This window comes from Lepidochelys olivacea (genome assembly GCF_965140295.1).
Source record: "Lepidochelys olivacea isolate rLepOli2 genome assembly, chromosome: 12".
NCBI classification, from domain to species: domain Eukaryota; kingdom Metazoa; phylum Chordata; order Testudines; family Cheloniidae; genus Lepidochelys; species Lepidochelys olivacea.
This window is the reverse complement of record NC_140422.1, coordinates 3,422,018-3,447,095: the sequence shown is the minus strand read 5'-3', so window position 1 is coordinate 3,447,095 and position 25,078 is coordinate 3,422,018. Positions and strand designations below refer to the sequence as shown.

The following is a 25,078-nucleotide window of genomic DNA, read 5'->3' as shown; positions in this document are numbered from 1 at the left end:
CCAGTACTTTTAAATTGGATTAAAGTCTCCTGGTCCAATGGGCTACGAAAGGCAAAGCAATTCCTTGTGTCAGGCTTTTAGCGTCTAAGCAGGCTATCATCCAGAATGGTCATTTTCCAGTGCACTTTCTGCAGCCCTTCATTTGTAAGTGGCTCAGATTGCAGGTTTTAGGACTTTGGAGGCAGGGTTCCAGCAGATGTTCTGGATGCAAGCCGGAGATAGTGAGGAGGACTTGCTGAGGAGATAGGAGCATAAAATGAGGAAGCGTGATGTCCTTGCAAGTGGCTTAGTTCAAGAGTTAATACTGTGCCACTGAACTTCATGAAGCTGATCAAAGTGCAGCAAGGTAATTAAAATAACAGTAGAACCAAAAATCAATGAGGAAAGAGAGAATCACAGTGGAACCTGCTAAGTGTTAATTTTTTATTCTTTGGCTGCTTGTATGAAGCCATCCAGGGAACCCTAAGTTTATTGATATATGGGGATTTCCTGCCCCCTGCAAATATTGGCCTGCCTGTTTCAGCTGTCGTTGGCTAAAGCACTCTGGTTCTTGACCTTATTTGCTATCTAAAAGTCTAAGACTTCCGCTCATTTCAGGTTCTGAGGGGCAGGTGTTTTGAGCCGCCAGCTCTGCCAAGGGGTATCTGCAGTGGGCCTAGAGAGAGGGGCAATCCATTGTGTAGGTTCCAGGCCTCAATTCTTTTGCATGCAGTGGAGTCAGTGAGAGGATGTTTCATGTGTTCTGTGTTCCCTGTGCTTCCTATTCAGTTTACTTTAGACTTGGTGATGTGCAAAGCCTATTCTGAGGCATTACAGTTTGTGCCTTCAACTCCTGCCTGTTCTGGGTTGGGCTGTGTTGTATGGGTATGAAGATCTGTTTGCTTTTCCTCACTAACCTTGTCTTTCTTGGTGCAGGAACTGGCTTGTAAACTGGCTCTGGAGCTTCTCACCAATGAGTTTGGCATCCCCATTGAAAGACTCTATGTCACTTACTTTGGTGGCAACAAGGCAGCTGGATTAGAGCCAGACCTTGAGTGCAAACAGATCTGGCAGGATTTGGGGTAAGGGCATTTAAAAATATAACTTTTCTTATGAAAACCGTGCTGGTGATAGGTGCAGGCCTGACAGCCTTGGAGCCTGGAGTCCCTTGATTGCCCATGCCATGGTTGAGGTGGAATAAGCTTCATGTTGTCTCACCAGTGAGCCAAACCACACCCTAAAGGATAGCTTGATGGGGTGAGAAATAATTCACTCCCCACAGCCCAGTCAGTCTTTGACCTCTCTGCTGAGAAGCTCCTTGTGAGTCATAAGTGCAGTGAGCACATGACACTTATGTTCTGTGGTCTGCACTGACTGCCTGTTGGTTTCCAGATGGAGTTAAAGATGTAGGTTTTGATCTGTAAAGCCCTAAATGGCCTGGGATGGGTCTGCCTGACAGAGCACTCCTGCGCTATCCTGCTGCAGCAGTGCTCAGCAAAAACATTCAAAGTGGAACTGTTTTGGCTTGCTTGAATGGGAGCTGCTGATGTCGTGTTCTCCACAAGGAGCCTGTGACTTTGGGATTGCTTTCTTCTTGGCTTGAAATAGTCTGGATCTGCTGATTTCCAGGGCATACTGCAAAGTCTGTCTTTTCAAATGGGTGTTTGGAGTGGGAGAGGGGCTGGGGAAATTTGAGGGGAAGGGAAGTTTCCGTTTAGTGATTATTTAATTTAATTTACTGCCATTTACAAGAGCTGGGATCTGCTGCTGCGTTGTTCTGTAGTCACAGATTGGATTTCCAGTGGCACCTGAGCCTGGGAGATTACATAGACTGAAATAAGTAAAACATTGACCCAGCCTAACCAGGCAACCCTTGCCAGCTAGGAAATGGGATCTTTGAGATTGTAGATGCACCTGTGAAGGCTGAATCCCTTCAGCACAGGATTACTGGACAGACTCAGGACGTGCAAATTCTCTTCCATCAGCAAGAGTGGGCCATTGCTGTGAAAGAATTAACCTTATACCACTGAAATGGAATCAGAAACCGCATGGAAACCCATTTATGACCATGCTGAAGATACATTGCTGGCTGAAATCCTATATGCTTTGCAGTGGGAACAGAGGAAGTAGGTGGTATTTACTTCACACAGCATTTTATTTTAAGGAAATGCAGCATGTCTTATTTGGCAATGGACACACATCAGTGGGTCTTCACCGTGGCAGCATATCACAGATCACATTCTCTGAGTGGAAGAGCCATAAAGCCAAGGGCTTTGAGGTGACACTCGTAATTAAAAGGGAGAGATTGAGATGCATCCTGTTGTATCGTTGTTTAAATAAAGCCTGGGCTTTCTGCACAAAAGAAATCCCCTAATGAAGCCTAACCAAGGCCAGACTTGTCCCTGAGGACAGAAGATTGTAAAAAATGGATCGCTTTCAGTTCTAAAAGCACATGGTGGCATTTTAAAAATATTCTACGTACAACAGGCCTCTCACCAGGAGAGATGAGCTTCTTGTGAATGTGTCAGTTTTGAAGTGGGGGAGTGGGGCACTTGTTTGGTCCTGCTAGAATGGGAAGTCCAAATGGTAGGTGTTAGAAAGCAGGATCTCAGCTGGGTCTCTCTCGAAAGCCTGTGGGCTCTTCCAACCCATTCAATGAGTTTTAACAAGTAAAAGGTGGTTTCTTTATTTGCCCCTGAATTGGGAGAGGTCCCTGTCTTGCTTTCACCTCTCTGATTTAATGGGCACTTTCATGGTACAGACTGGCTGAGAGCAAGATCCTGCCTGGCAGCATGAAGGATAACTTCTGGGAAATGGGAGAGACAGGCCCCTGCGGCCCCTGCAGTGAGATTCATTATGACCGGATTGGGGACAGGGATGCCTCACACCTCGTCAATCAAGATGACCCCAATGTCTTGGAGATCTGGAACCTGGTGTTTATACAGTTTAACAGGTGAGCCAAGAGCCTGCCCCCTCCAGGCATTTCTTGTTTAATGGAGAAGGAGAGCTTCACTCTGGTAAAAAGACAGCTCTGTAAAGCCGCAGCACCGGGAGGCTGTAGGCTTGGGAGCCTCCGCCCTCCAGTGTGAACTGTTCTCGCCAACCCCACAGCTGGCTTCTGAGCTGCCCCTGATGGGTGTTGGGGGAATATGGTTAAATTGTGAAATCTGGGATTTAGGAGGAGGGAGGTTGTAGTTCACCTGTAGTTACCTCCCACTGTTTTTCCCTGTGTAACACCTCTGCCCCGTGACTAGCCTCTAGCACCGCTGATCGGGCTCCTTCTAGTGACCCGCTACTGCCGTTCTTCATCAGACACGGGGGGGGCCATTAAGACTCCTCTCTCTTCACCCTCCACACCCCAGCAGCTAAGCTGAACTCCCAGCACCCCATGTCACTCAGTACAAGGTATTTCGTGTGTGTTAACCATCTTCCCTAAGCAGCTATTGGGAGCAAATAATCAAGCCCAGCTGCTGAGCGGAAAGGACTGTTGTCATGCTTGGAGGCTCTGCAAGCTGTAATTCAGTGGGAGTCCTTCAGGCCAAACGCTTGGCTCCACTCCCCACTGAGCTGACTTCTGCGCCATCTCCCATCACAGCCTTGATCAGTGGGGTTGAGGTGGCTGACCTTTCTCTCGTTATAGCTCTGGAAGAAGGGCCGTTCCGTCACTGCCCTGTGACTTTGCAATGCTCTCCCCCTACTCCCATATACATGAGTTAGTCTGTGGCTGCCTCCTGGGCCAGGCTGGGGACACTTATTCAGCCCATTTCTCTGGGGTGAGGGAGGATTTGTTTATGCTGGTTCTAGTTTGCTCTTGAGTGTCTTGTTACTTACCCTCTTATTAAGGCTCTTGGGGGCCCATGTGTCTGCCTGCCTTATAAGACCAGGGGGATCATTTAAAGTCTTGTGGGGTTGAGAGAAGAGATGGCAGCCCTGCTGCAGCAACCCATTCAACGACTGTTTGTCTTTTTCCCTGGGGTTGGGCAGAGAGGCTGACGGGACCCTGAAACCTCTTCCCAAGAAGAACATTGATACTGGGTTGGGTCTGGAAAGGCTGGTGTCTGTGCTGCAGAACAAGATGTCCAACTATGACACTGATCTCTTCATCCCCTACTTCGAAGCCATCCAGAAGGTACAGATCCATGACTGGGCAATTGAACCTGATCAAAATTTGTCTGCTTACCCTGTTATGCATAGCCTCATATTGTGCATGGCACTGTACACTCAGGGAAGCTGTCCCAGAGGAGGGGACCATGGTGACTTCCTAGTGGCTGTGAGAACCTAAAAATGTCAACCTAAAAACGCTTGGCTTGCAGATTTGTACCTTGGCAAGGGTAGAAGGCTAGACTATTCCGTAGCTGCTGCTTTAGGAGTGAATCTGGGGAAAGCATGTGGCATCTGATCAGAGCAGCTCACGGGGATGTTTCCCTGTGAGCTGTGCTGACCATGAACCGTTTGGTCATCTTTGAAAGTAGGAGACACCGCCCTCCTCTCTATATAGCGGCCTTCCTTTTGCAAGCTTCCTACCTGCACTAAGAGCTTTTCAGAGCCCTAAAAAGCCTGACTCAAAGAGACTTTGTTTTAAACAAATGGACCTGATCAGTAGGCTTGAGATGGCACAGCTCTGTGTTCAGGGCCAAGCTCCATTTATCATGCTCTGGGCCAGCAGAGGCTGGGAACTTTGCAGAAGCCGCATGTACCTCCTTTGGGAGTCTTGGTGGAGAGGGTCCCCCACCTCTCCTTCTCCTCTTGGTTACCCACCGCCACCCTGTCCAAGCACTGGGGGAAGTCTCATTGTGCCCTGAAGGGTGCCATGTCCAGCTCTCCTCAACTGGAAAGATGGGTGGGACCCAGTGTGGGGATCTAGGTGGTGAAACTGGGTCCAAAGCCAAACTTCAGCAGCTGGTCACCTGCCTTAAAACCCCCCTGCTCCAAGGCTTTCAGGACTACATAGCTTGACTTGTATAATCCATCTCTGTTATCTAATCAGAAATTAGATGAAGGTTTGTAACCATCAGAGGAGTGAAGTTCTGGAACAGCCTTCCAAGGGAAGCAGTGGGGGCAAAAGACATATCTGGCTTCAAGACTAAGCGTGATAAATTAGCCTAATTTTGGCAATTAATTGATCTTCAACTATTAGCGGTAGATATGCTCAATGGCCTGTGATGGGATGTTAGATGGGATGGGATCTGAGTTACTACAGAGAATTCTTTCCTGGGTAGCCGGCTGGTGAGTCTTGCCCACATGCTCAGGGTTCTGCTGATCGCCATATTTGGGGTCAGGAAGGAATTTTCCTCCAGGGCAGATTGGCAGAGGCCCTGGGGATTTTTCGCCTTCCTCTGCAGCGTGGGGCACGGGTCACTTGCTGGAGGATTCTCTGCACCTCAAAGTCTTTAAACCATGATTTGAGGACTTCAATAGCTCAGACATAGGTTAGAGGTTTGTTACAGTTACAGGAATTGGTGGGTGAGATTCTGTGGCCTGCGTTGTGCAGGTCAGACTAGATGATCATAATGGTCCCTTCTGACCTTAAAGTCTATGATTCTATGTAAGTGGCATATGCTGTCCTGTGGGGTGGTGTCTGAAAGATGCGCAGCAGAAGTGGGTGGATTTATGCTCCTTTTTGGTTCTTTACGATAAAAAAAAAGTTGTTTTTCTGCTTGCTTTTCTCATTTGGAATATCCCATGTGATCATCTTGATTTTGCTGGAAGACTCTGAAATGTGGATTGTGAGCAATCTGAGCCCTTGGGGAGGGGGTTGAATCTTTAAAAAAGACATCCTTTCTCCTGAACGTTTCTTAGACATTGGAATTGACTAGATGTTAACACATGGGTTTCACAGTCTGACTAAAAATCCCTTCCCCTGTCTGTCAGTAGACTTTCCCTTACTGGGGGTTTCTGATATTCTCATCCTACCAGTCTCCCAGTCATCCTCATTTCTACAAATGAGTTGACAGGATCAATATTTCAAATATAAAAAAAACAGGCAGAAAAGCTGCATTCTGGGGGCTTGTTTGTGAAAAGCCTTCCCAGGCCATCTCCATCGACCATAAAGGAACAAAGAAAAGGCCACAAACACCTGTTTCTCTTTGCAGGTCGCCTTTAAGGCGGCTTTCCCTGAACACTGGTGTTGTCAGTGAAGGAAGAAGCCAGGCCCTGAAAGCAGCAATAGAGCGTGGTAAATAGAATGGGGACTGCAGTGAAACTGCTTGGGGGAAAGAGTTGTTGGCTGCATTGGTTATGCCTGGCTGGAGTCTGTGACCCAGCATAGCAAAACCAGCCGCAGCTGTCACTCCAAATCTTGTTGGATTCTCCATCTCAGTCACTGCCTTTGCTGACCTGGGCTCTGTCTGAGCCAAGCAGTTTCACTTTGCTTGCTCCCTTCTGATCAGGGAGAGCTGAGCTTGGCTCCTTCCAGAGCCACTCGGCCTCTATTCCAGAGGGTGCGGGGGATAGTGAGGTACCCTTCTCCTATCCAGAGAAGTGTGCTGCCTCCATAACATTCCCAGCCTCCACTGGCCCTGAGCAAGGAGAGCAAGGCCAGCCCTGGACTTGGGTCATCCAGGCCATGCTGCCGAGCAGAGCCATGTATCTAACCATCTTTGTGTGTCCCTCTATAAGCAGACAAGACAGCAAGGTTCTCCATACCCACTGTGTCCTCTCTCTGCATAGGGCACTGGGGCCAGGGCGTACACAGGGAAGGTTGGTGCTGAGGATGTAGACGGTATAGACATGGCATACAGAGTCCTGGCAGACCATGCCCGAACTATCACTGTGGCCCTTGCTGATGGAGGGAGACCTGACAACACTGGCAGAGGGTAAGAGTGCATGTGACACAACTGTGCATTACTGAACCGGGGAGGAAGCAGGAGTGGTGTTACTGCAGGTTGTATGTGTGTCCAGAGGCTGCAGGTCAGTCCTGGCCGTGGTGAAATTCCACCATTTAGAGGCAGGTGAAACTTACAGCCATTGACATCTTGATCTGGGAAACAGAGGTGGTGTGGTGTCCCCCACTACTCTGGGTGCAGTGAGGGTCTTCTCACTCCTTTGGACATCTGGAGATCCCTCATTTGAACCACCTGCACATGCAAGGCACTATTTTCCTTGTAATTGAGAAGGCTGGAAGGGATCAATAGCAGGGCTTGGAGCCAGGCTTATTGTGGTTTGGGTAAGTGCTGTGCAAATGTTCCACCCAGTGCTGTCCATGCATCTCAGTCCTGAGTGTCAGCTCTGCCCCTGCTATTCCAGCTCTGGGCTTCTCACACACACGCTTCGGCCAGTGTCCCTCAATGCTGATGTGCAGCTGCTCCACAGGGAGGTAGTTCCCAAGCTGTAAGAGTGTAAATCTATGACTAGGGCTGTACTGCAGGCCTGTGTCAAGTAAAGGAGATTGAGCGAGTGCACAGTGTTGGAGAGCAAAGGTAGCAAAATCGAACAACGTGGTAGTAATTGGAGACCCCCACTAACCGTATAAACTGATCAAATGACCCAATGGGACCAAGTTTAAAAAGACAGCTTTTAAAAGTGACTGCTTCGTGGAACAGCTAGTTCTAGAGCACAAGAAGAGAGGCTGTTCTTAACTCAGCTTTAAGTGAACACACAGACACCAGTTCAAGAAGGGAGAGTAGTTAAGCCACTCTAACAGTGACCATAATATAATTAGTGTTGATATCCAGGGGGTGAGTAGGCTACAGAAAGTGACACAGCATCATTAACCTTTAGAAAGGGAAATTTCAGTAAAATGTGAAGGTTAGTCAAAAAGGTCCTGAAGCTAAAAATAAAGGAGGTAAACTCCATAGATGGATCAACCCTAGAAAGGGACCTAGGTGTCAAAGCAATGAGATTTAGGATGTGTCAGGAATGGGGTGGAGAATAACACTGAAAGTATTAAAATGCCTTGATATAAGTGAAAGGTGTGGCCTTGTCTGTCATTGGTCACCCCAGCTTATTGCAGAACTAGAGGTGTGGTCAGAGAAGAGTGATGAGAATGATCAATGGCCTGGAAAAACTCTCATGTGATGAATGACTGAAAAATGGGGATTGTTACCTGAGCAAAGAGAGATAAAAGGGGACACGGTAGAAGTATGGAAAATACTGACTTGTAGAGAAGGTAGATCCGGAAGTTCTGGTGTCTGTGTCTCATTAACACAAGAACAAGGGGACATTGAATAAAATTAAAAGGAGGAAAATTCAAAACTAATAGAAGGAAATATTTTTCTGCACAATGTATAATTAGACTGTGGAACTCACAAACACAGGAAGACTGTGAGACCAAGAATTTAGCAAGATTCAAAAAGGCATTGGTCACTTATACAGATACCAAGAATAGCCAGAGCAATCATAATTACTGATCACAACATTTTGGGAAGTGATGTGAAGCCTTATGCTGCTGGGTGTAAGCTAGGCTCTAACAATTAGAGGTCAGTGTGAGACCTAATCTGCAGGCAGATTATCTCACATCTATAACTGTAGGGTTTTTACAGCTTCCTCTGATGGACCTTGGGTCTGATGCAGCCTGGCATATGTTCGTCTCTCACACAGCTGTGCTGATGTCCCTCAGTCCTGACACGCAGCCCCTCTGCTGTTCTAGTCCTGCTCCCCACACCCTGCACTCTGCCAGCACACTTCATCTCCCACCCACAGGTGTTGAGGGCGTGGATTCCAAAACTAGGTGAGAGGAGCTGAGGAAGAGGCTCTCAGTATTTGCATTGCCCATGTTTAGCTGCTGGCAGATCCCACTGGCAGGAGGGGAGAGGGGCGTAATGTCCGAGTGAGGATCCCCTTTCTGTGCTGTTCCCGCAGGTATGTTCTGAGAAGGATTCTCCGGCGGGCCGTGCGCTACTCCCACGAAAAGCTCAATGCCCCCAAGGGCTTCTTCGCCTCGCTGGTCGACGTTGTGGTGCAGTTGCTGGTAGGTCCCTTTGCTGCACAGTGACTGCATGAGAATCCAAGGTTGTGCATGGTAGGAGACTCCATCTGCTGTCTGATGCTGATCTCTGCTCTTAATGGCTGCTACTCCTGCGTCTGCAGGGCGACGCGTTCCCCGAGCTAAAGAAGGACCCGTTCATGGTGAAGGATATTATCAATGAAGAAGAGGTTCAGTTCCTGAAAACGCTCAGTAGAGGGCGCCGCATCCTGGACCGGAAGATCCAGAGCTTGGGAGACAGTAAAACGATCCCTGGTAAGGTTTGTTTAACTCCTTTCATGCTGAATGAGGCTTCCAGGGATTCCTCCTGCCCCGACACACCAGCTGTGTCCTGTGGAAATCTGCTGCGGAACAGCATTTTCCACCTGGGAGTCAGTCAGGGCTCAGCTGGGCTGCCTGTGAATTGAGCAGGGTGAAAGGTGTCAGATTGATGGTACTGGAGACTGAAGCCCTCTATCACAGCAGGGGCAGCTGCGGAGTGAGCCCCCCATGCACCGTCCTGCCCCTGGCTCACCTGTGACCTACAAGATGATCCCATCTCCATGGCCTATTCAGTCCTTGGGCTCTCTGATGAGGCTGCTAACAATTGGTTCTTCTTCGAGAGATGTCCCTATGGGTGGCTCCACTCCAGGTGTTGGTGTGTCCCTGCGCCTTTGATCGGAGGTTTTTACAGCAGTACTCATACCGGTCAAGCACGTGCAGAGGCTGCCCCCCCCTGGACCTTAATAGTACGCATGCGCAACTGGTCTCCTCAGTTCCCTCTCTACCGTCCCGGCCTGAGACGGAGCTCAGCAGACTTGCTAGAAAACTTTTTCTCCCTTGTTACTTTTACCCTTTTAGTTAGTTTGTTACCCAGAGTGTTCATTATTAGTGTTACCTGGAGCGTGCGTTAGTTTTTTTTCTTAAAAAAATAAAAATAAAATTCTCTTTGTTCCTGTCAGCACAGCCGCTTCCGACATGCCTGGCTCTCCAGGCTTTAAGTGCTGCTCGAATTGTAAGGGTGCTATCCCCTGTCAGCTGGCCATTCCAGATGCATAAAATGTTTGGGGGAGTCCCACATTCCCCAAAAATGTGCCCACTGCAGCAAACTTTAGTCTAGGGCACGGAAGGACAAGGAGCTGAGGCTAAAGCTTCTCCTGCTTCAAAATCCTTAGGGTCCGCTTCAGACCCGGGCGCTGATTCTGGCTCCGCTGCACGCCACAGCCCCCCCGCCTCAAAGAAGCTAAAGAAAACTTCCATAAACCATCACCTTCTGTCACCCGCAAAGGGAACTTCGAAGGAGAAGGCTTCTCTGGCCAGGTCTCCTGCCTCCCTCCCAGCGCTTCCCCGGCTGAGCTGTTTTGATGCGCCGGGCTCCTCCGGCGCCATGCAAAACCCGGCTGCGACGGTAGCACACCGCTCCAGTGCCGAGGCTTCAGGCTTCCAATTGCCTGCCTCTCACATGGCACCGTTTGGCACCGCTTCTGTCGCAGCGCTGACGCGGGCTGGTATGCCTGACCCCCCGCAAGTTGTCACCGCTCTCCCGGCACCAGCACCCGCTGAGCTGGCCGGCAGCCAAACGACTTTTAAAGACACCGGTGCAGAGGAACTTTTCATTGCAGCAGGTTCCTCTCGCACCGCCCTCGCCACACGGGGGCTCCAGTATCGCAGTTTACACAGTCATCAAGTGACCTCCTGCAGTCACCCCTACTGAACACCTGCTTCTCTCCAAATTCTCAGCCAGGGTCCGAACAGCCTTCCTCCAGTGAGGAGGAAGCTGGACTGCAGGAGGATTTTTCACCATACCAAGTCTCTCATCCTCAGACCCCAATTAAGAGGTCATAGAAACATCAGCTCGTCCTACTCTCAGGATCCTGCCCCGTGGTGTGTAGACCCCTGGGTGGCATCACCTATGCCCTTTCCACCACAGTGGCAATATTGTGCCCCGTGGGCACCCTATCCCTGAGACCACACTCGCTATGCCACCTCAACCAGGCCCGACACCTGCCCATTAACACAAACTCACAAACCTGCCACGGATGCCAGACACCAGACAGCACCATCACAAGTGCAGGATCAGGCAAGACCTATCTCTAACCCAGTAGACCCAGTTGTAACGCCTGACGAAGCCCTGCTTCCTCCTCCCCCGTCATCTTCAGATGACTTTTCTAAATTTCAAGACCTTTTCAACAGAGTGGCCAGGGAATTAAAAATTAATCTGGAGGAGGTTCCTGAACAGCAGCATGAGTTAACGGACATCCTGCAGCTGCCGCCTTCTTCCAGGATTGCATTGCCAATCAACCCAGCCCTTCTGGAACCAGCCAAAGCCATCTGGCAGACTCCTGCTGCAAACCTACCTACCTGTAAATGAGCAGACTGCAAGTACTTCATCCCTTCCAAGGGCTCTGAATTCCTTTTCACTCATCCAGCACCTAATTCGCTGGTGGTAGATGCAGTCAACCAAAAGAACAAACACAAGTATCCCTGCTCCACCCCAGCCGACAAAGACAGTAAGCGTTTAGATCTGGTCGGATGTAAAGTGTACGCATCTTCCACGCTACAATTTCGAATTGCTAATTATACTGCTGTGCTGGCAAAATATGATCACAAAAATTACAACAAATTCATGGACTTCATTGAGGACATTCCAGAAGAAAAGAAACAACAATTCACTGCTTTAGTCTTTGAGGGACAAATCATATCCCGTACTGCTCTTCAAGTGGTCCTCGATGCGGCCAATACTGCAGCAAGATCCACCGCTACAGCAGTAGTCATGTGCCGAGGTTCGTGGCTCTCCTCCTCCTCATTTCCTTGAGAGGTCCAGAGTACCGTTGAAGACCTTCCATTCAGTGGCGACAAACTCTTTGTCTCCACAATGAACGACGTCCTTCACTCAATGAAGGATTCAAGGGCAACCCTCCGGTCCTTAGGAATATAAATCCACACAACCAGAAGGTGACCATATAGATACCAACCTTACCACCGTCCACGCTACCCCACATATACCCAGCACTTCCAGAGATCACACGAGCAACAACAGCAGCAACGCCAGAGACCCAGATACCAGCGTCGCCGCCCCAATTCCACGGCAGCGTCTCAACCCCCTCCGACTAACAAGCAGATCTGAAGCCTTGGTCGAGGGTTTCGAAACCCATGTTCCCACTTCAGTGCTTACAGCGCCTGTCCCTACTTTTGGACACTGCCTACGACCATTCTTCCATCAATGGCAGAACATTACAACCGATGAGTGGGTTTTATAGGTCGTCACACTTGGCTATTCTATCCCCTTCCTATCCATGCCTCCTACCCACCCACCCTTCCCGTGTCTCCTCAGAACTGCTCCTGCAAGAAGTATAGCATCCCCTTCCATTGAGAGCAGTGGAGCTTGTGCCCGAATGACACAGAGGGAAGGGGTTTTACTCCCATTATTTCTTAATAGAAAAGAAAACCGGGGGATGGCGACTGATCCTCGACCTCAGGCGGCTCAACAATTTTATCAAGAAGCAAGAGTTCAAAATGGTGAACCTCGCCACCATAATCCCAGCGCTGGAGCAGGGCAATTGGTTTTCAGCCTTTGACCTACAGAACACGCGTTTTCTCATGTGACAATACATCCAGCCCACAGACGCTTCATTTGTTTCACTCTCGGCTCGACACATTTTCAATACAGGGTACTACCCTTCGGTCTATCCACTGCCCCCCCCCGTGTTTTTTCCAAGCTCCTGGCCGTAGTTACGGCCCACCTCAGGAAGCAAGGAGTCATAATATTTCCTTACCTAGACGACTGCCTCGTCAAAGCCTCAACGCTTGACGAAGCGCTTCGATTCATGCAACTCACTGTCGATTGTTTCCTATCCCTCAGCCTACAAATAAACAAAAGACAAATCCACATTAATTCCTACCCAGCACCTGGAATTCATTAGAAGCACACCTCGATTCCTGGGCAGGAATAGCATCTCTCCCGTCTGATCGCTTCGACACCATAAAGCAGCTGGCAACAAAACTTCGCAACAGTCCTCAAGTCACCGCTTGAGACTGTTTCCAATAATATCTGGATATCAGCTGCCTACCTTCCTGGAACTAGGAATACCACAGCGGACGAATTAAACAGACGCTTTCCCTGGGACCATGAATGGGAGATGAATGAGGTGATAATCACCAATCTATTCCGCATTTGGGGCTATCCAACCACAGACCTTTTTGCGACTGCGGAGGACACGAAATGCCCCGAATTTTGCTCCAGAGCGGGACTGGGCAAACGCTCCCTGAGAGATGCATTTATGATTCTGTTGCACCAGAACTTACTCTGTGCTTTTCCCCCCGATCCTGATTCTCCATGGAGTTCTGACAAAGATACGAACAGATCGTGCCACGGTGATCCTGATTGACCTGTCGTGGCCCAGACAACCGTGGTTCCCATTCCTCACCAGAATGTCAACTTGACCACCAATTTCGTTGCCTCTCGTTCTGAACCTCCTATCATTTCTCCACCCCAACCTGTCCATGCTTCACCTCAAAGCTTGGTTCCTACATGGTTCTCCCAAAACGAACTAGCATGCTCTGAGGAAGTTTAAAGAGTGCTCCTACCTAGCAGAACACAACCTACTTGCACCACCTATCTCCAAAAGTGGAAACGATTCACACTATGGTGCTCATCTAAACAACTGTCTCCTATGTCCACATCTCTTCCTCTTATACTTGACTACCTGTTAGACCTCAAACAATCTGGCCTTTCTTTCAGCTCCATCAAAGTCCACCTAGCTGCTATTACAACTTTCCACAACAAAATTGACGATACTTCTGTGTTTGCCCATCCGATCACTAAATGTTTTCTCAAAAGGACTCCAATCCCTATACCCAGACGTTAGACCTCCTACCCCTCTGTGGGACCTTCACTTAGTTTTACCTTGCTTAACTAAACAACCATTCAAACCCCTAGCCACTTGCTTCCTCTTACACCTTTCTATGAAAACAGCATTCTTAGTGGCAATCACTTCTGCCAGACGGGCAGGAGAAATAGCAGCTCTTGTGGCAGACCCACCATATACCCTATTTTTTAAGGACAAAGTTACCCTTCGATTATACCCCAAATTTCTTCCAAAGGGCCATTTGTCATTCCACATCAATGAACCAATACACCTGCCGATCTTCTTTCCTAGACCACATGCAAACTCTTTTTTTGAATCCACAATGCATACCCTAGACGATGCAGGGCTTTGTCCTTCTATTTGAATAGAACCAAACCCTTTAGGAATTCTTCTAGACTCTTTGTCTCCATTGCGGAGTGGTCCAGAGGGACACCTATTTCTACCCAGAGACTTTCAAAATGGATTTCTGACTGTATCTGACTCAGTTATTAGATACGGAAAGTTACGCTTCCAGCAGACATCAGAACTCACTCCACTAGATCGATGGCTACCTCCGTGGCTTTTCTACGCAAAGTTCCCCTGACTGACATCTGTAAACTAACCACTTGGTCTTCTGAACGCACTTTTGTTAAACACTATGACCTTACTTAGGGCCCTCTCTCGGATACATGATTAGGCAGAGCTGTATTATCTACTGCATTTCTACCCAATCCGAAGTCCATACCTCCTTGAGATAGACTGCTTTTAAGTCACTTGGAGTGCAGCACCCACAGGTACACCTCTTGAAGAAGAGGAGGAGGTTACTCACCTTGTGGGTTCTCCACTACCCACCCTCCTTCCCTCTACTTCGGAGTTGGGGTAGCTTCCATTGTAGAGAAGGAACTGAAGAGACCGGTTGCGCATGCGTACTATTAAGGTACACTCGGAGTGTGTGTGTGTGTGGGGTGGGGGGGCAGGCTCTGCGTGTGCACGACCGGTATGAGTACTGCTGTAAAAATCTCCGAGCGAAGGCACAGGGACGCACCAACACCTGGAGTGCAGCACCAACACCTGGAGTGCAGCACCCACAGGGACACTCATCTTGAACGTCAGTTACCGCACAGGGTGAGTAACCTCTTCCTGTTCTGGTTGAGTGGCAACATCTTACTGCAGACAGCTGTCCACTAGCGACTGGACTGAGATCCACCCACAGGTGTCCTGCAGACTGTGACCCCGGCACTGTGACCACCGACTGCCAGTGCCCATTAGCCAGGCAAATCTCTGAGGTCCACTGCCGAGTCTCATAGGCCTTCCCGTTTGCTGAGGGAAGTGTCCCAGGCCCTTTGGGAGCTGGTTTGCTCCAGGCGGGAGGGTTCTGATGGAGGAGTAGTGGGTATCTTAGTGGGAGACCTGACTGATCCGTTTCTTCTCCCAAGGGGACACTGCCTGGCTGTTGTACGACACCTATGGTTTCCCTGTGGATCTCACTGGACTCATTGCCGAGGAGAAGGGCCTCACTGTGGACATGGAAGGCTTTGAGGAAGTGCGGAAGATGGCTCAGGTAAAGACCAGCCCCTCTGCTTTGACCCTACTACAAGGAATAGGCAGGGGGCACAGGTGTGGGAGGACTCCTTTGTTATTGGTTTAAAGGGACAACACTCTGCTCCTTTACAACAGGGTGTCTCCTAGGAAATCTGACACTGAGCACCCTGGGCCATGTTGCTGGGTCCTGGGGCAGGCTGGGGCAAAGCACAATAAATCTGGTTGGAGGGCAGATCCTGAGGGTGCAGGCCGCCTCTGCATGGTGAAACACTGGGAACCTCTGCCTTCTAGCAGGGTGCCTAGCTCCTTGCCAGGTCTCATGGAGCTTTTTTCCCTATTGCCCTCTTGAAGGCTGAATTCCCAGAAGTAAACAGTGAGCAAGTTGCATGAGAATCAGCCCTGCTATCTCCCATGTATGTTCATGGGGGCTGTGCAGATATCGTGTTGCTTTCCTTCCTTCCTTTCTCGTAATCTCAACAATCGGGAGCACCACGTTGTCCACAGAGACATGGGATGTCCACAGAGACTCCAAACATCTCATGCAAAGATTCACACCTCTGTGTGATGGTGGGTAACCTGCCTTTGCATCTGCCCTGGCATGTGTGCCCCCCCGTGTTCTGTCTGTGCCACTTCACAGGCTCTGAAAATATGGCCTCTTGTGTTCATCCCACGGCTCCCTGAAGCAGACTCACTGTATTTCTTTAGGCTGGGCTAAGACTTCTTCAACAGATGAATAACAGTGGGGGTGTAGCCAACAGCAATCTCTGTGTAGATGGTTCTCTACGTCGGGGTTCTCAAACTTTTACTGTCTGAGGCCCCCCAACATGCTATAAAAACTCCAGGCCCAGCAGAAGGGGGCGGGGCCTCCAGGCTTCTGCCCTGCAGGGTACTGGGGCTCAGGGCTTCTTCCTTGCAGGGTGCTGGTGTTCGGGAACCCCCTGAAACTAGCTCGTGGCCCCACAGTTGAGAACCACTGCTCTATATGGATCTGGGACTCCTGCCACGTAATGCTGCATTTGTGGGACCGGGAAGACACCTGGCTCATCATGCTGGAGCCTGTCTCTGCATGAAGGGGGGGAAAAGCAGGAATTTACTGCACCTCAGTTCTACAGTGACCAGTACAACAGTGCTCCATGCACCTTCATCCTGAGAATAGATCCAAGATGCCATGTTTTTAATCTACCCTATAGTAATAGGCCTTATTTACAGGAGAGTTTCTAAGAGACTCTCCCCCTCCCCCGTTACTGTAGGATGGTGCAGCCTTGCTTGTGGGAGCACTGGTGTAGTCAGGCTTCAGGCCATGCTGCGTGATCTAGGCATACTCTGAATGCAGCTGAGCTATCTGATGGTTAGAACCCTAGTGCTCCGCCTAGACCTGTGGTCCCATCATTGGAATCAGCATGGAAGTTGCACCAGGGCCAGGGAAGCTGCACCAGGGCCAGAAACTGGGAGCCCTCCCACCCCCAATCACTAGTGTAGACACAGCCCCTACAAATCCAGCTGTGTCCTTCATGCTACCCACTCAGCACCTTGGGGGCACTTCAGTAGTGCAGAGCTAGGCACTGTGGGGTCAGACACATCCAGTGCAGGGTTAGATTCACAGCTTGGCTACTTTGCATTGCAGCTGAATTGCTGTAGAGCAGGCGCAGTATGAGCAGAAGCCTCGCTAGCCCTGACCTTTAGCAGTAGCTAAATAGCGGTGCAGGGAGTGCCCCACAGTGGGTGGATGGGATTGCTACCAAAGTGCTGTTGTGCTGCCAGTCACCCTGCTTCAGAGCATTCTTCACCCGGCAGCCTTCAAAGAGTGCTAAAGGGGGATATAACATGGATCCCTGCCATCCCATTGGATTCTTGCCTCCTAGATTTCTTGGCAGACTCGCTGTGAATGAGAGGAAAGCTGTGAATATCGGTGTGTTTGATGCAGGTCTACAGCATAGACTAGACTTGGTCCAGAATGTCGGGTGTCCATTCTGCCCCTGTCATGGCTCCAGCCCTGCATGTGCTGCTAAAGCCCAACCAGCCGATGCACAAGGATTGGATCCCTATGGCAGTATTAAGGGATCCTCTCCCTGCCCCTAACACTTCCATCTGTTGCCATTCTCAGCTGAAGTCTCAGGGCAAGGGAGACGGTGCGGAAGACCGCATCATGCTGGACATCTATGCTATTGAAGAGCTCCGCACTCGGGGACTGGAGGTAACCGATGACTCGCCTAAGTACAACTACACGTCGGATCCTAGTGGTGCCTACGGTATGTGATAAAGTGTCCTCCAAATGGTTCCCCTGCCCCTAGCCTCGCTTCGTGGGTCTTGCATGGGGTCAGGCCTGGAGGCTAGTCTGCGGACTCTGCTGCACCTCGCAGCATAGCTGAGCGAGGGGGCCTTTGTGTCTTCCTGAATCTCACCCCTTTCCCCTGCCTGGTGATCGTCTGGCAACCTTTAGGGATGAGGGAGGGGAGAGAACCATGACGGGCTGACAGCTGCCAACAAAGGTAGGTGGAGGATAGTGCAAATCAGAGGGGCAAATCCACTGCCTGGCTGAAGTTACTGACCATTTGGAGCCAGGGAAAACTTTTAAAGGGAACCGATTTGTCTGGCTGCTCTAGGAACTGTCCTGCTCATTCACTCCCTGCCTGACAAGTGGGACCCTCTAGTGGTTCCTTTTCAGCTTTGTATCTGGGCATCCCTGGAAATTCCTTTTCCCTGGATTTCCCGATATCTTGGTCCATTACTGAGCCCTTGGCCTGCTCCCTGAGTATTCTGATTTATTTGGAGCCCTGGTCATGGATCGGGGCCTCATTGTGCTCCATGCTGTATGGACACAACAAAAGGCAGCCCCTGCCCCAAAGAGCTGACTAGTTCTGTGATTTCCCCACCCAGGCTAAAGGTCCCCCTGCAGGTTCCATTGACACTGTTCTTTCTTCACTTCTTGTCTTAAACTGTTGAGCAACTGCTCGAGCACTCCAGAGGTGGCTGCTGGGCCTGTATGTCTATGGCTATGTGTAAATGGCTGGGATTGTTGTCTCACTGACCTTGCCTCTCCCACTGGCGACAGAATTTGAGAGCCCAACAGCCACTGTGCAAGCAATCCGCAGAGAGAAGAGGTTTGTGGAGGAAGTGTCCACGGGCCAGGAGTGTGGCATAGTGCTGGACAAGAGCTGCTTCTACGCCGAGCAGGGCGGGCAGATCTACGACGAGGGCTACCTGGTCAAGGACGATGACAGCAGTGAGGATGTAAGTGGACCAGGCGCCTGTGTGCTGACATACAAACAGAACCATCCCCTGAGTGCCATTCTTGGGGAAAAGGGGTGAAAAGACAGTGGGGCTGGGACAGGAAGGAAGAGGAAGAGTGGTGCAGTGAATAGTGTTTTGGCCTAGGCTCTGGGAGACCCAGTTTCAATTCCTTGCTTGACCACAAACAAGTCACTTAGGCCATGAGTTCCCCATCTGTACAATCATAGAAGCCTAGAAATGTCAAACTGGAAGGGACCTCAAGAGGTCATCTGATCCCACCCCCTGTGCTGAGGCAGGACCATTAAACATAGACCTGCCCTGGCAGGCGTTTTGTCCAACCTGTTCCTCAAAACCCCCAGTGATGGGGATTCCACCACCAACCTTAGACACCTGTTCCAGAGCTTAGCCACCCTTAGAGTTAGAAAGTTTTTCCTAATACTAGCACTGACCCCCCGCTTTGTAAGGCAACTCCCATCTTTTCATGTGCTGTGTATTTATACCTGCCTGCTGTATTTTCCACTCCCTGCATCTGACGAAGTGGGTTTTACCCCACGAAAGCTTATGCCCAAATAAATTTGTTAGTCTCTAAGGTGCCACAAGAACTCCTTGTTGTTTTTCCTAATACAGTAATTCCTCGCTTAACATTGTAGTTACGTTCCTAAAAAATGCTACTTTAAGCAAAACAATGTTAAGCGAATCCAATTTCCCCATAAGAATGAATGTAAATGGGGGAATTAGGTTCCAGGGAAATTTTTTTCGCCAATGATTGTGAAGCTTGGTTGAGGAGGTGGAGTCAGAGGGTGGGATATTTCCCAGGGGATGCCTTGCTGCTAAATGACGAACTAGCACTTGGCTGAGCCCTCAAGGGTTAACACGTTGTTAATGTGTGGAGGGAGGAGACAGAATAGACGCATGGCAGTGGCTGCAAACATTCCCTGTGGACACTGAACGTGATGATGAACCCACGCTATCCCACTGGAGTGCACCACTCCCTCCACTTCCTTGTCGCACGCACCCCCTCTCCCCCGCCCCCCCCCCTGCTCTGTGGAGATGGGGTACAGGAGGAGGGAGACACCCTGACATCAGCACACACACACCCCCGCCCCCACAGCTAGCAGGAGGTCCCAGAGCAGCTCCAAGGCAGAGGGCAGGAGCAGCACAGGGCAGTGGGGGGAGGGACAGCTGAACTGCTGGCAACTGATAGCCTGCTGAGCGGCTGCCGCACAGGGAACTTAAGGGAGCGGCGGGCTGCCGGCCCACCCTGGTTCCAAGCCCCCCCGCAGCTAGTTCCAATGGGCTGGTCCTTCCTGCAAGCAGTGGACAAAGGAGGCAGCTGCCAAACAACATTATAAGGGAGCATTGCGCAACTTTAAACGAGCATGTTCCCTAATTGATCCGTAACATAACAACGTTAACTGGGACAACGTTAAGTGGGGAGTTACTGTATCGAACCTACGTCTCCCTTGCTGCAGATTAAGCCCTGTACTACTTGTCCTGCTTCCAGGGAAGATGGACCACAATTGATCACCATTCTCTTTGTACCAGCCTTTAACATAACTTGAAGACTGTTATCAAGTCCCCCCCTCCCCTCTCCTGCCCCCAGCTTTCCTTTTGGCCCAGTTCCTTTAACCTTTTCTCATAGGTCAGGCTTTCTAAACCTTTGATCACTTTTGTTGCTCCCCTCTGGACTCTCTTCAATTTGTCCACGTCTTTCTTAAAGCATGGTGCCCAGAATGGGAACAGTACTCCAGCTGGGGCCTCACCAGAGCTGAGTACAGGAGAACTATTTCCCACGTTTTACATACCACACTCTTGCTAATACACCCCAGAATGATATTTGCCTTTTTTTTTTTTTTTTTTTTTTTTGCAAGTGCATCATGTTGCTGATTCAGATTCAATTTGTGATCCACTAGAACCCCCGCCCCCCCCCGAGGCTTTCCAGCAGTATGACTGCCTGGCCAGGTGTCCCCATTCGCTTTTTTTTTTTTTTTCCTGCCAAAGTGAAGTAGTTTGCACTATTGAATTTCATCCTGTTGATGACAATGGGGAGAACAGCCCTGACCTACCTCCCAGGGGTGTGTGCAGGTAAATGGTACAGATGATCGAGTGCTCACATGTGATGGAGGCCAAATAACTACCGTGGCCCTGACTGGAGCCAAGCATTCTGCAGGCCCCCTCTTTGGCTCTTTGTCCGTGATCCTGACCTGTTGAGTGATTTAACTGAGCTCTACACTGCACTCCCCAGAGCCACCATTCCTCCTTGGTCTTAATTTAATTTTCTAGTTCACTGTTTGTCCCCCGCTCCCACTGCAACTGTCAGTCCCCAGAGAAAGTTGGCTGACCCACTCGTGCTACCAGAGAGGCCTGTGTTCCTGGGACTTACTGTTCTGGGGACTTTTTAGTTGCCATCCAGGATGCTGGGTGGAATAACAACAACTCCCCTGGTGTCTGTGCTCTCCTCCATCTGGTACAGAAAACGGAGTTCACAGTGAAGAACGTGCAGATCCGGGGGGGCTATGTGCTTCACATAGGAATGGTCTACGGGAGCCTGAAAGTAGGAGACCAAGTCCGTCTGTATATTGATGAGGTGAGTCAGAGTAATCATAGAATACCACGGTTGGAAGGGACCTCGGGAGGTCATCTAGTCCAACCCCCTGCTCAAAGCAGGACGAATCCCCAATTTTTGCCCCAGATCCCAAATGGCCCCCTCAAGGATTGAACTCACAACCCTGGGTTTAGCAGGCCAAAGCTCAAACCACTGAACTATCCCTCCCCCCATGCTACGGTGGGTGACGCCATCTCTCTTTCCCGTGAGAGATTGCTGTCTCCTTTTCTTCCACCATTCTGAGGCCGCTGCCTGCTCCCACCAGGGCATCCCAGTAGATCTGGGTCTTTCTCTGCCCAGTGTGCAATGGTCCCATGCTGTGTGACTGAGAACTCCTGCCTCCCAGAGAGCTTTGGATCACAGTCATGGACTTGCAGATGTCATTTAGCAGAGCTAGGGTTGAGCCACGAGTCCCCCAGGAGCTGGCAGTTGGAATTTGTGTTCTCCCCTAAAGGGTTAATGCGATGTGGGTTAAACTGGGGCACTAGTGGAATCCTGGCTTGGAAGGGATTGTCCAGCTGCCCTGGTCTCTACAAGGTTTCAATTACATAAAAACATAAGAACGGCCATACTAGGTCAGACCAAAGGTCCATCTAGCCCAGTATCCTGTCTTCCGACAGTGACCAATGCCAGGTGCACCAGAGGGAATGAACAGAACAGGTCATCATCAAGTGATCCATCTCGCATCGCCCATTCCCAGCTTCTGGCAAACAGAGGCTAGGGACACCATCCCTGCCCATTCTGGCTAATAGCCATTGATGGACCTGTCCTCCATGAACTTATCTAGTTCTTTTTTGAAGAAATTTTTCTTTCGGGTGACTTCAGTGTAGGTAGAAAATACTTGGTTGAACCCTGTCGTGTAAAATCTTCTTCTCTCCTGTACACAGGCAGCCTGCTGCTCCCTGTGTACTTCCCCCTCACTGGCCCTGGCCATTGTTCCTCACCCGCTCCTGAGGGCAGTCCAGCATCCACTGCCTCTTGCCAAACACTGCCAACCAGCAGTTGGGGAGATGGTCTCTATGACAGGGGTCCTGGGAGCTGGATTGAGACTAACTATTCCTTGGTGCTTGCCCCAGAGGACAGAAGCTGCTTTTGGTCTCTCCATCCTGCATTGACCTAGATTTCTCCTGAAGCAGAACTGATTTGTCGCTGTAACCTCCTGCTTCTCTGTCCCATGAATAGTGAGGTCTCACTGGGCTAGGCCAACGGTGTGTAAGGAGGAGGCACGTGGCAGCTCCTCCAACACAGAGCCCTTTAATAATTACTTTTCCTCTGCTCCCTGCAGCCAAGGCGGAGACCCATCATGAGCAACCACACTGCCACCCACATCCTCAACTTTGCCCTGCGCTTGGTGCTGGGGGATGCTGACCAGAGAGGGTCCTTGGTTGCCCCAGACAGGCTGCGATTTGACTTCACTGCCAGGGGGGCCATGTCCACCCAGGAGATCAAGAAAACAGAAGAGATTGCCAACCAAATGATAAAGGAAGCCAAGGTGCGCCTGAGCAGGGGTGCCAGCTCTGGGTCCTGGGGAGAGGGTGCTTGCTGGAGGACTCTGATGGTGGGAGCCGCAGGCTCAGCTTGCCAACGTGCTCTCATTGAGTTAACCCTCTGCCTCGCTCCCCTGTGGTGGTGGTGATGCGACACATGCACACCTTCTCCACCTCCTAAACCTGGGCCAAGTGGACCATCAGGGCATTCATTTGCAGAAAAAATGCAGAGCTGATGTTGAGAGGGGCAGGCAGAAGGACGCATGCTGCCTAGGCAGACCAGGTCCTTATCGTCCCACCCTCTTGATTATCAGCAGTGCAGTGTGAGCAAGTGTGGAACTGGCTGACCAGAGCAGATCAAGGATCCCCCTTATCTCCTCACAGCAGCAGCAGATCACCCTGCGTGGCTCTGCTGATGTTTCATGGGTAGAGGTTTCATCTCAGACATGTCCTGAATATATTCTGCTGTGGGAGCTGGCTCTCTATCTTCTAGCTGCATGCCCTTTGTGTTAGATTGGGTCTGGAGGTGGCCAGCGTTGATCTGTAATGTGGCGCAGTCCTGAGGGGGATGCAATGATACTGCAAAGCTGAGAGCGTGCGGAGTTCCTCAAGTGTGTCAGTGTGCATCCCATCCTAGGGGTACCTGCACCTCATGTTTCAGAGCGGATTCTTTCTCATAGCACTGCTATTGAGTGAGATCCACCCTGAGTACAGCATCTCAAAGAACCACAGTCACTGGTATGGAGCTGTTCTTTGTTGGCCTCTTCTGTGTAAACTCAGATTTCCTGGTAAGATGTGGGCCCATATTCACTGGAAAATACAGGTTTAAACTGAACTCTGTGAGCCTCATCAATATTTCCCAGAATATAAACTGGCTGTTCTGTATTCGCTGCACCTGTTGTCAGTGTACATGACATCTCTTTGGTGCAGGGGTGGGCAAACTTTTTGGCCCGAGGGCCACATCGTGGTATGGAAATTGTATGGCAGGCCATGAATGCTCACAAAATTGGGGGTTGGGGTGCGGGCTCCAGCTGGGGGTGCAGACTCTGGGGTGGGGCTGGGGATGAAGGTTTGGGGGTGCAGGAGGGTGCTCTGGGCTGGGACCAAGGGGTTCAGAGGGTAGGAGGGGGATCAGGGTTGGGGGAGGGGGTTGGCACGCAGGAGAGGGTTGGGGTGCAGGCTCCAGGCAGCGCTTACTTCAAGTATGTCCCTCATCCAGCTCCTACATGGAGGCGCGGCCAGGCAGGTCTGCGCGCTTCCCCATCCATAGGCGCCACCCCTGCAGCTCCCATTGGCTGCGGTTCCCGGCCAATGGGAGCTGCGGGGGCGGCGCCTGGGGTGGGGCAGTGTGCAGAGACCCCTGGCTGCCCCTATATGTAGGAGCCAGAGGGAGGACATGCTCCTGCTTCCAGGAGCTGTACAGAGCGGGGCAAGTCCCCGACCCTGCTCCTTGGCTGGAGCAGGGCAAGCCCCAGACCCCGCTCCTCGGTGGGAGTTCGAGGGCCAGATTAAAACCTCTGGAGGGTCGGATGCGGCCCCTGGGCCATAGTTTTCCCACCCCTGCTTTGGTGGGATGGCCAGTAGAGTACTCATGATTACTGTTCTCCAGGTTTGGAAAAGCACACTGGTGTCAGCATGGAAGCTGCACCAGGGCCAGAGAAACTGGGAGCCCCCCGCCTCCAATCACTAGTGTGGACACAGTCCCCTACAAATCCAGCTGTGTCCTTCATGCTACCCACTCAGCACCTTGATGAGCCATTAGCCATAGGCTAATTTGGATGCTGAAATCTGTCAGGCTATGAATCTAACTCTCTAAGCAGTGGTTAGCACAGAACAGGTGTATGTCTCAGAGGAGAAGGTGTGAGAGTTGAGGCTGCTCACCCAGAGACAAATACAACTCTTGCTTGTTGAAAGTGAGATAAAAAGTTCTGATGCTTTGGTTACAGCGGTTAACCTGTATCTGCATTTCCGTCTGTGCTGGCAGTGCCCATCTGATCCCCCTTGTTTTGCCCTCCCCAGACTGTGTATGCCAAGGATTGCCCTCTGGCAGCAGCCAAAGCTATCCAGGGCTTGCGGGCTGTGTTTGATGAGACATACCCTGATCCTGTGCGTGTCGTCTCCATTGGCATCCCTGTGGAGAACATGCTGGCCGATCCCTCCAGCGCCGCTGGCTCCATCACTTCTGTCGAGTTCTGTGGAGGGACGTGAGTATCTGAACAGAAGGAGGATGGAGTGGGAGGAGGGTAGTGATAGGATTTTTAGCCATCTCATCTTGGGGGCCCATGTCTGTTCTTTCCAAAGACACCTGCAGAACTCAAGCCATGCTGGCCCTTTTGTGATTACCTCTGAAGAAGCGATTGCTAAAGGCATCCGGAGGATAGTTGCGATCACTGGTGCTGAAGCACTGAAGGTAAGTTGAGAGAGAAGGGGGATCATTTTGAAATCCAAGTCCTGTGAGTAGCCCCCTGGAGCATGTGCGTGTGGC

The 25,078-nt window shown here is 50.6% G+C and overlaps 1 protein-coding gene across 2 annotated transcripts in view; it reads left to right on the top strand.

Annotated features, from left to right (window-relative positions):
- AARS1 (alanyl-tRNA synthetase 1) overlaps nt 1-25,078 on the top strand; it is a 49,420-nt gene that overhangs the window by 5,771 nt on the left and 18,571 nt on the right. For both annotated transcript variants that reach the window (XM_084644952.1, XM_084644953.1), the window contains exons 4-16: nt 916-1,061; nt 2,741-2,932; nt 3,964-4,108; nt 6,649-6,794; nt 8,779-8,887; nt 9,007-9,157; nt 15,165-15,289; nt 17,375-17,519; nt 18,323-18,501; nt 20,975-21,088; nt 22,392-22,598; nt 24,613-24,797; nt 24,895-25,003. In XM_084644952.1, the coding sequence (XP_084501078.1) occupies nt 916-1,061; nt 2,741-2,932; nt 3,964-4,108; nt 6,649-6,794; nt 8,779-8,887; nt 9,007-9,157; nt 15,165-15,289; nt 17,375-17,519; nt 18,323-18,501; nt 20,975-21,088; nt 22,392-22,598; nt 24,613-24,797; nt 24,895-25,003 (1,953 nt within the window). The remainder of the gene's footprint in view (nt 1-915; nt 1,062-2,740; nt 2,933-3,963; nt 4,109-6,648; nt 6,795-8,778; nt 8,888-9,006; nt 9,158-15,164; nt 15,290-17,374; nt 17,520-18,322; nt 18,502-20,974; nt 21,089-22,391; nt 22,599-24,612; nt 24,798-24,894; nt 25,004-25,078) is intronic.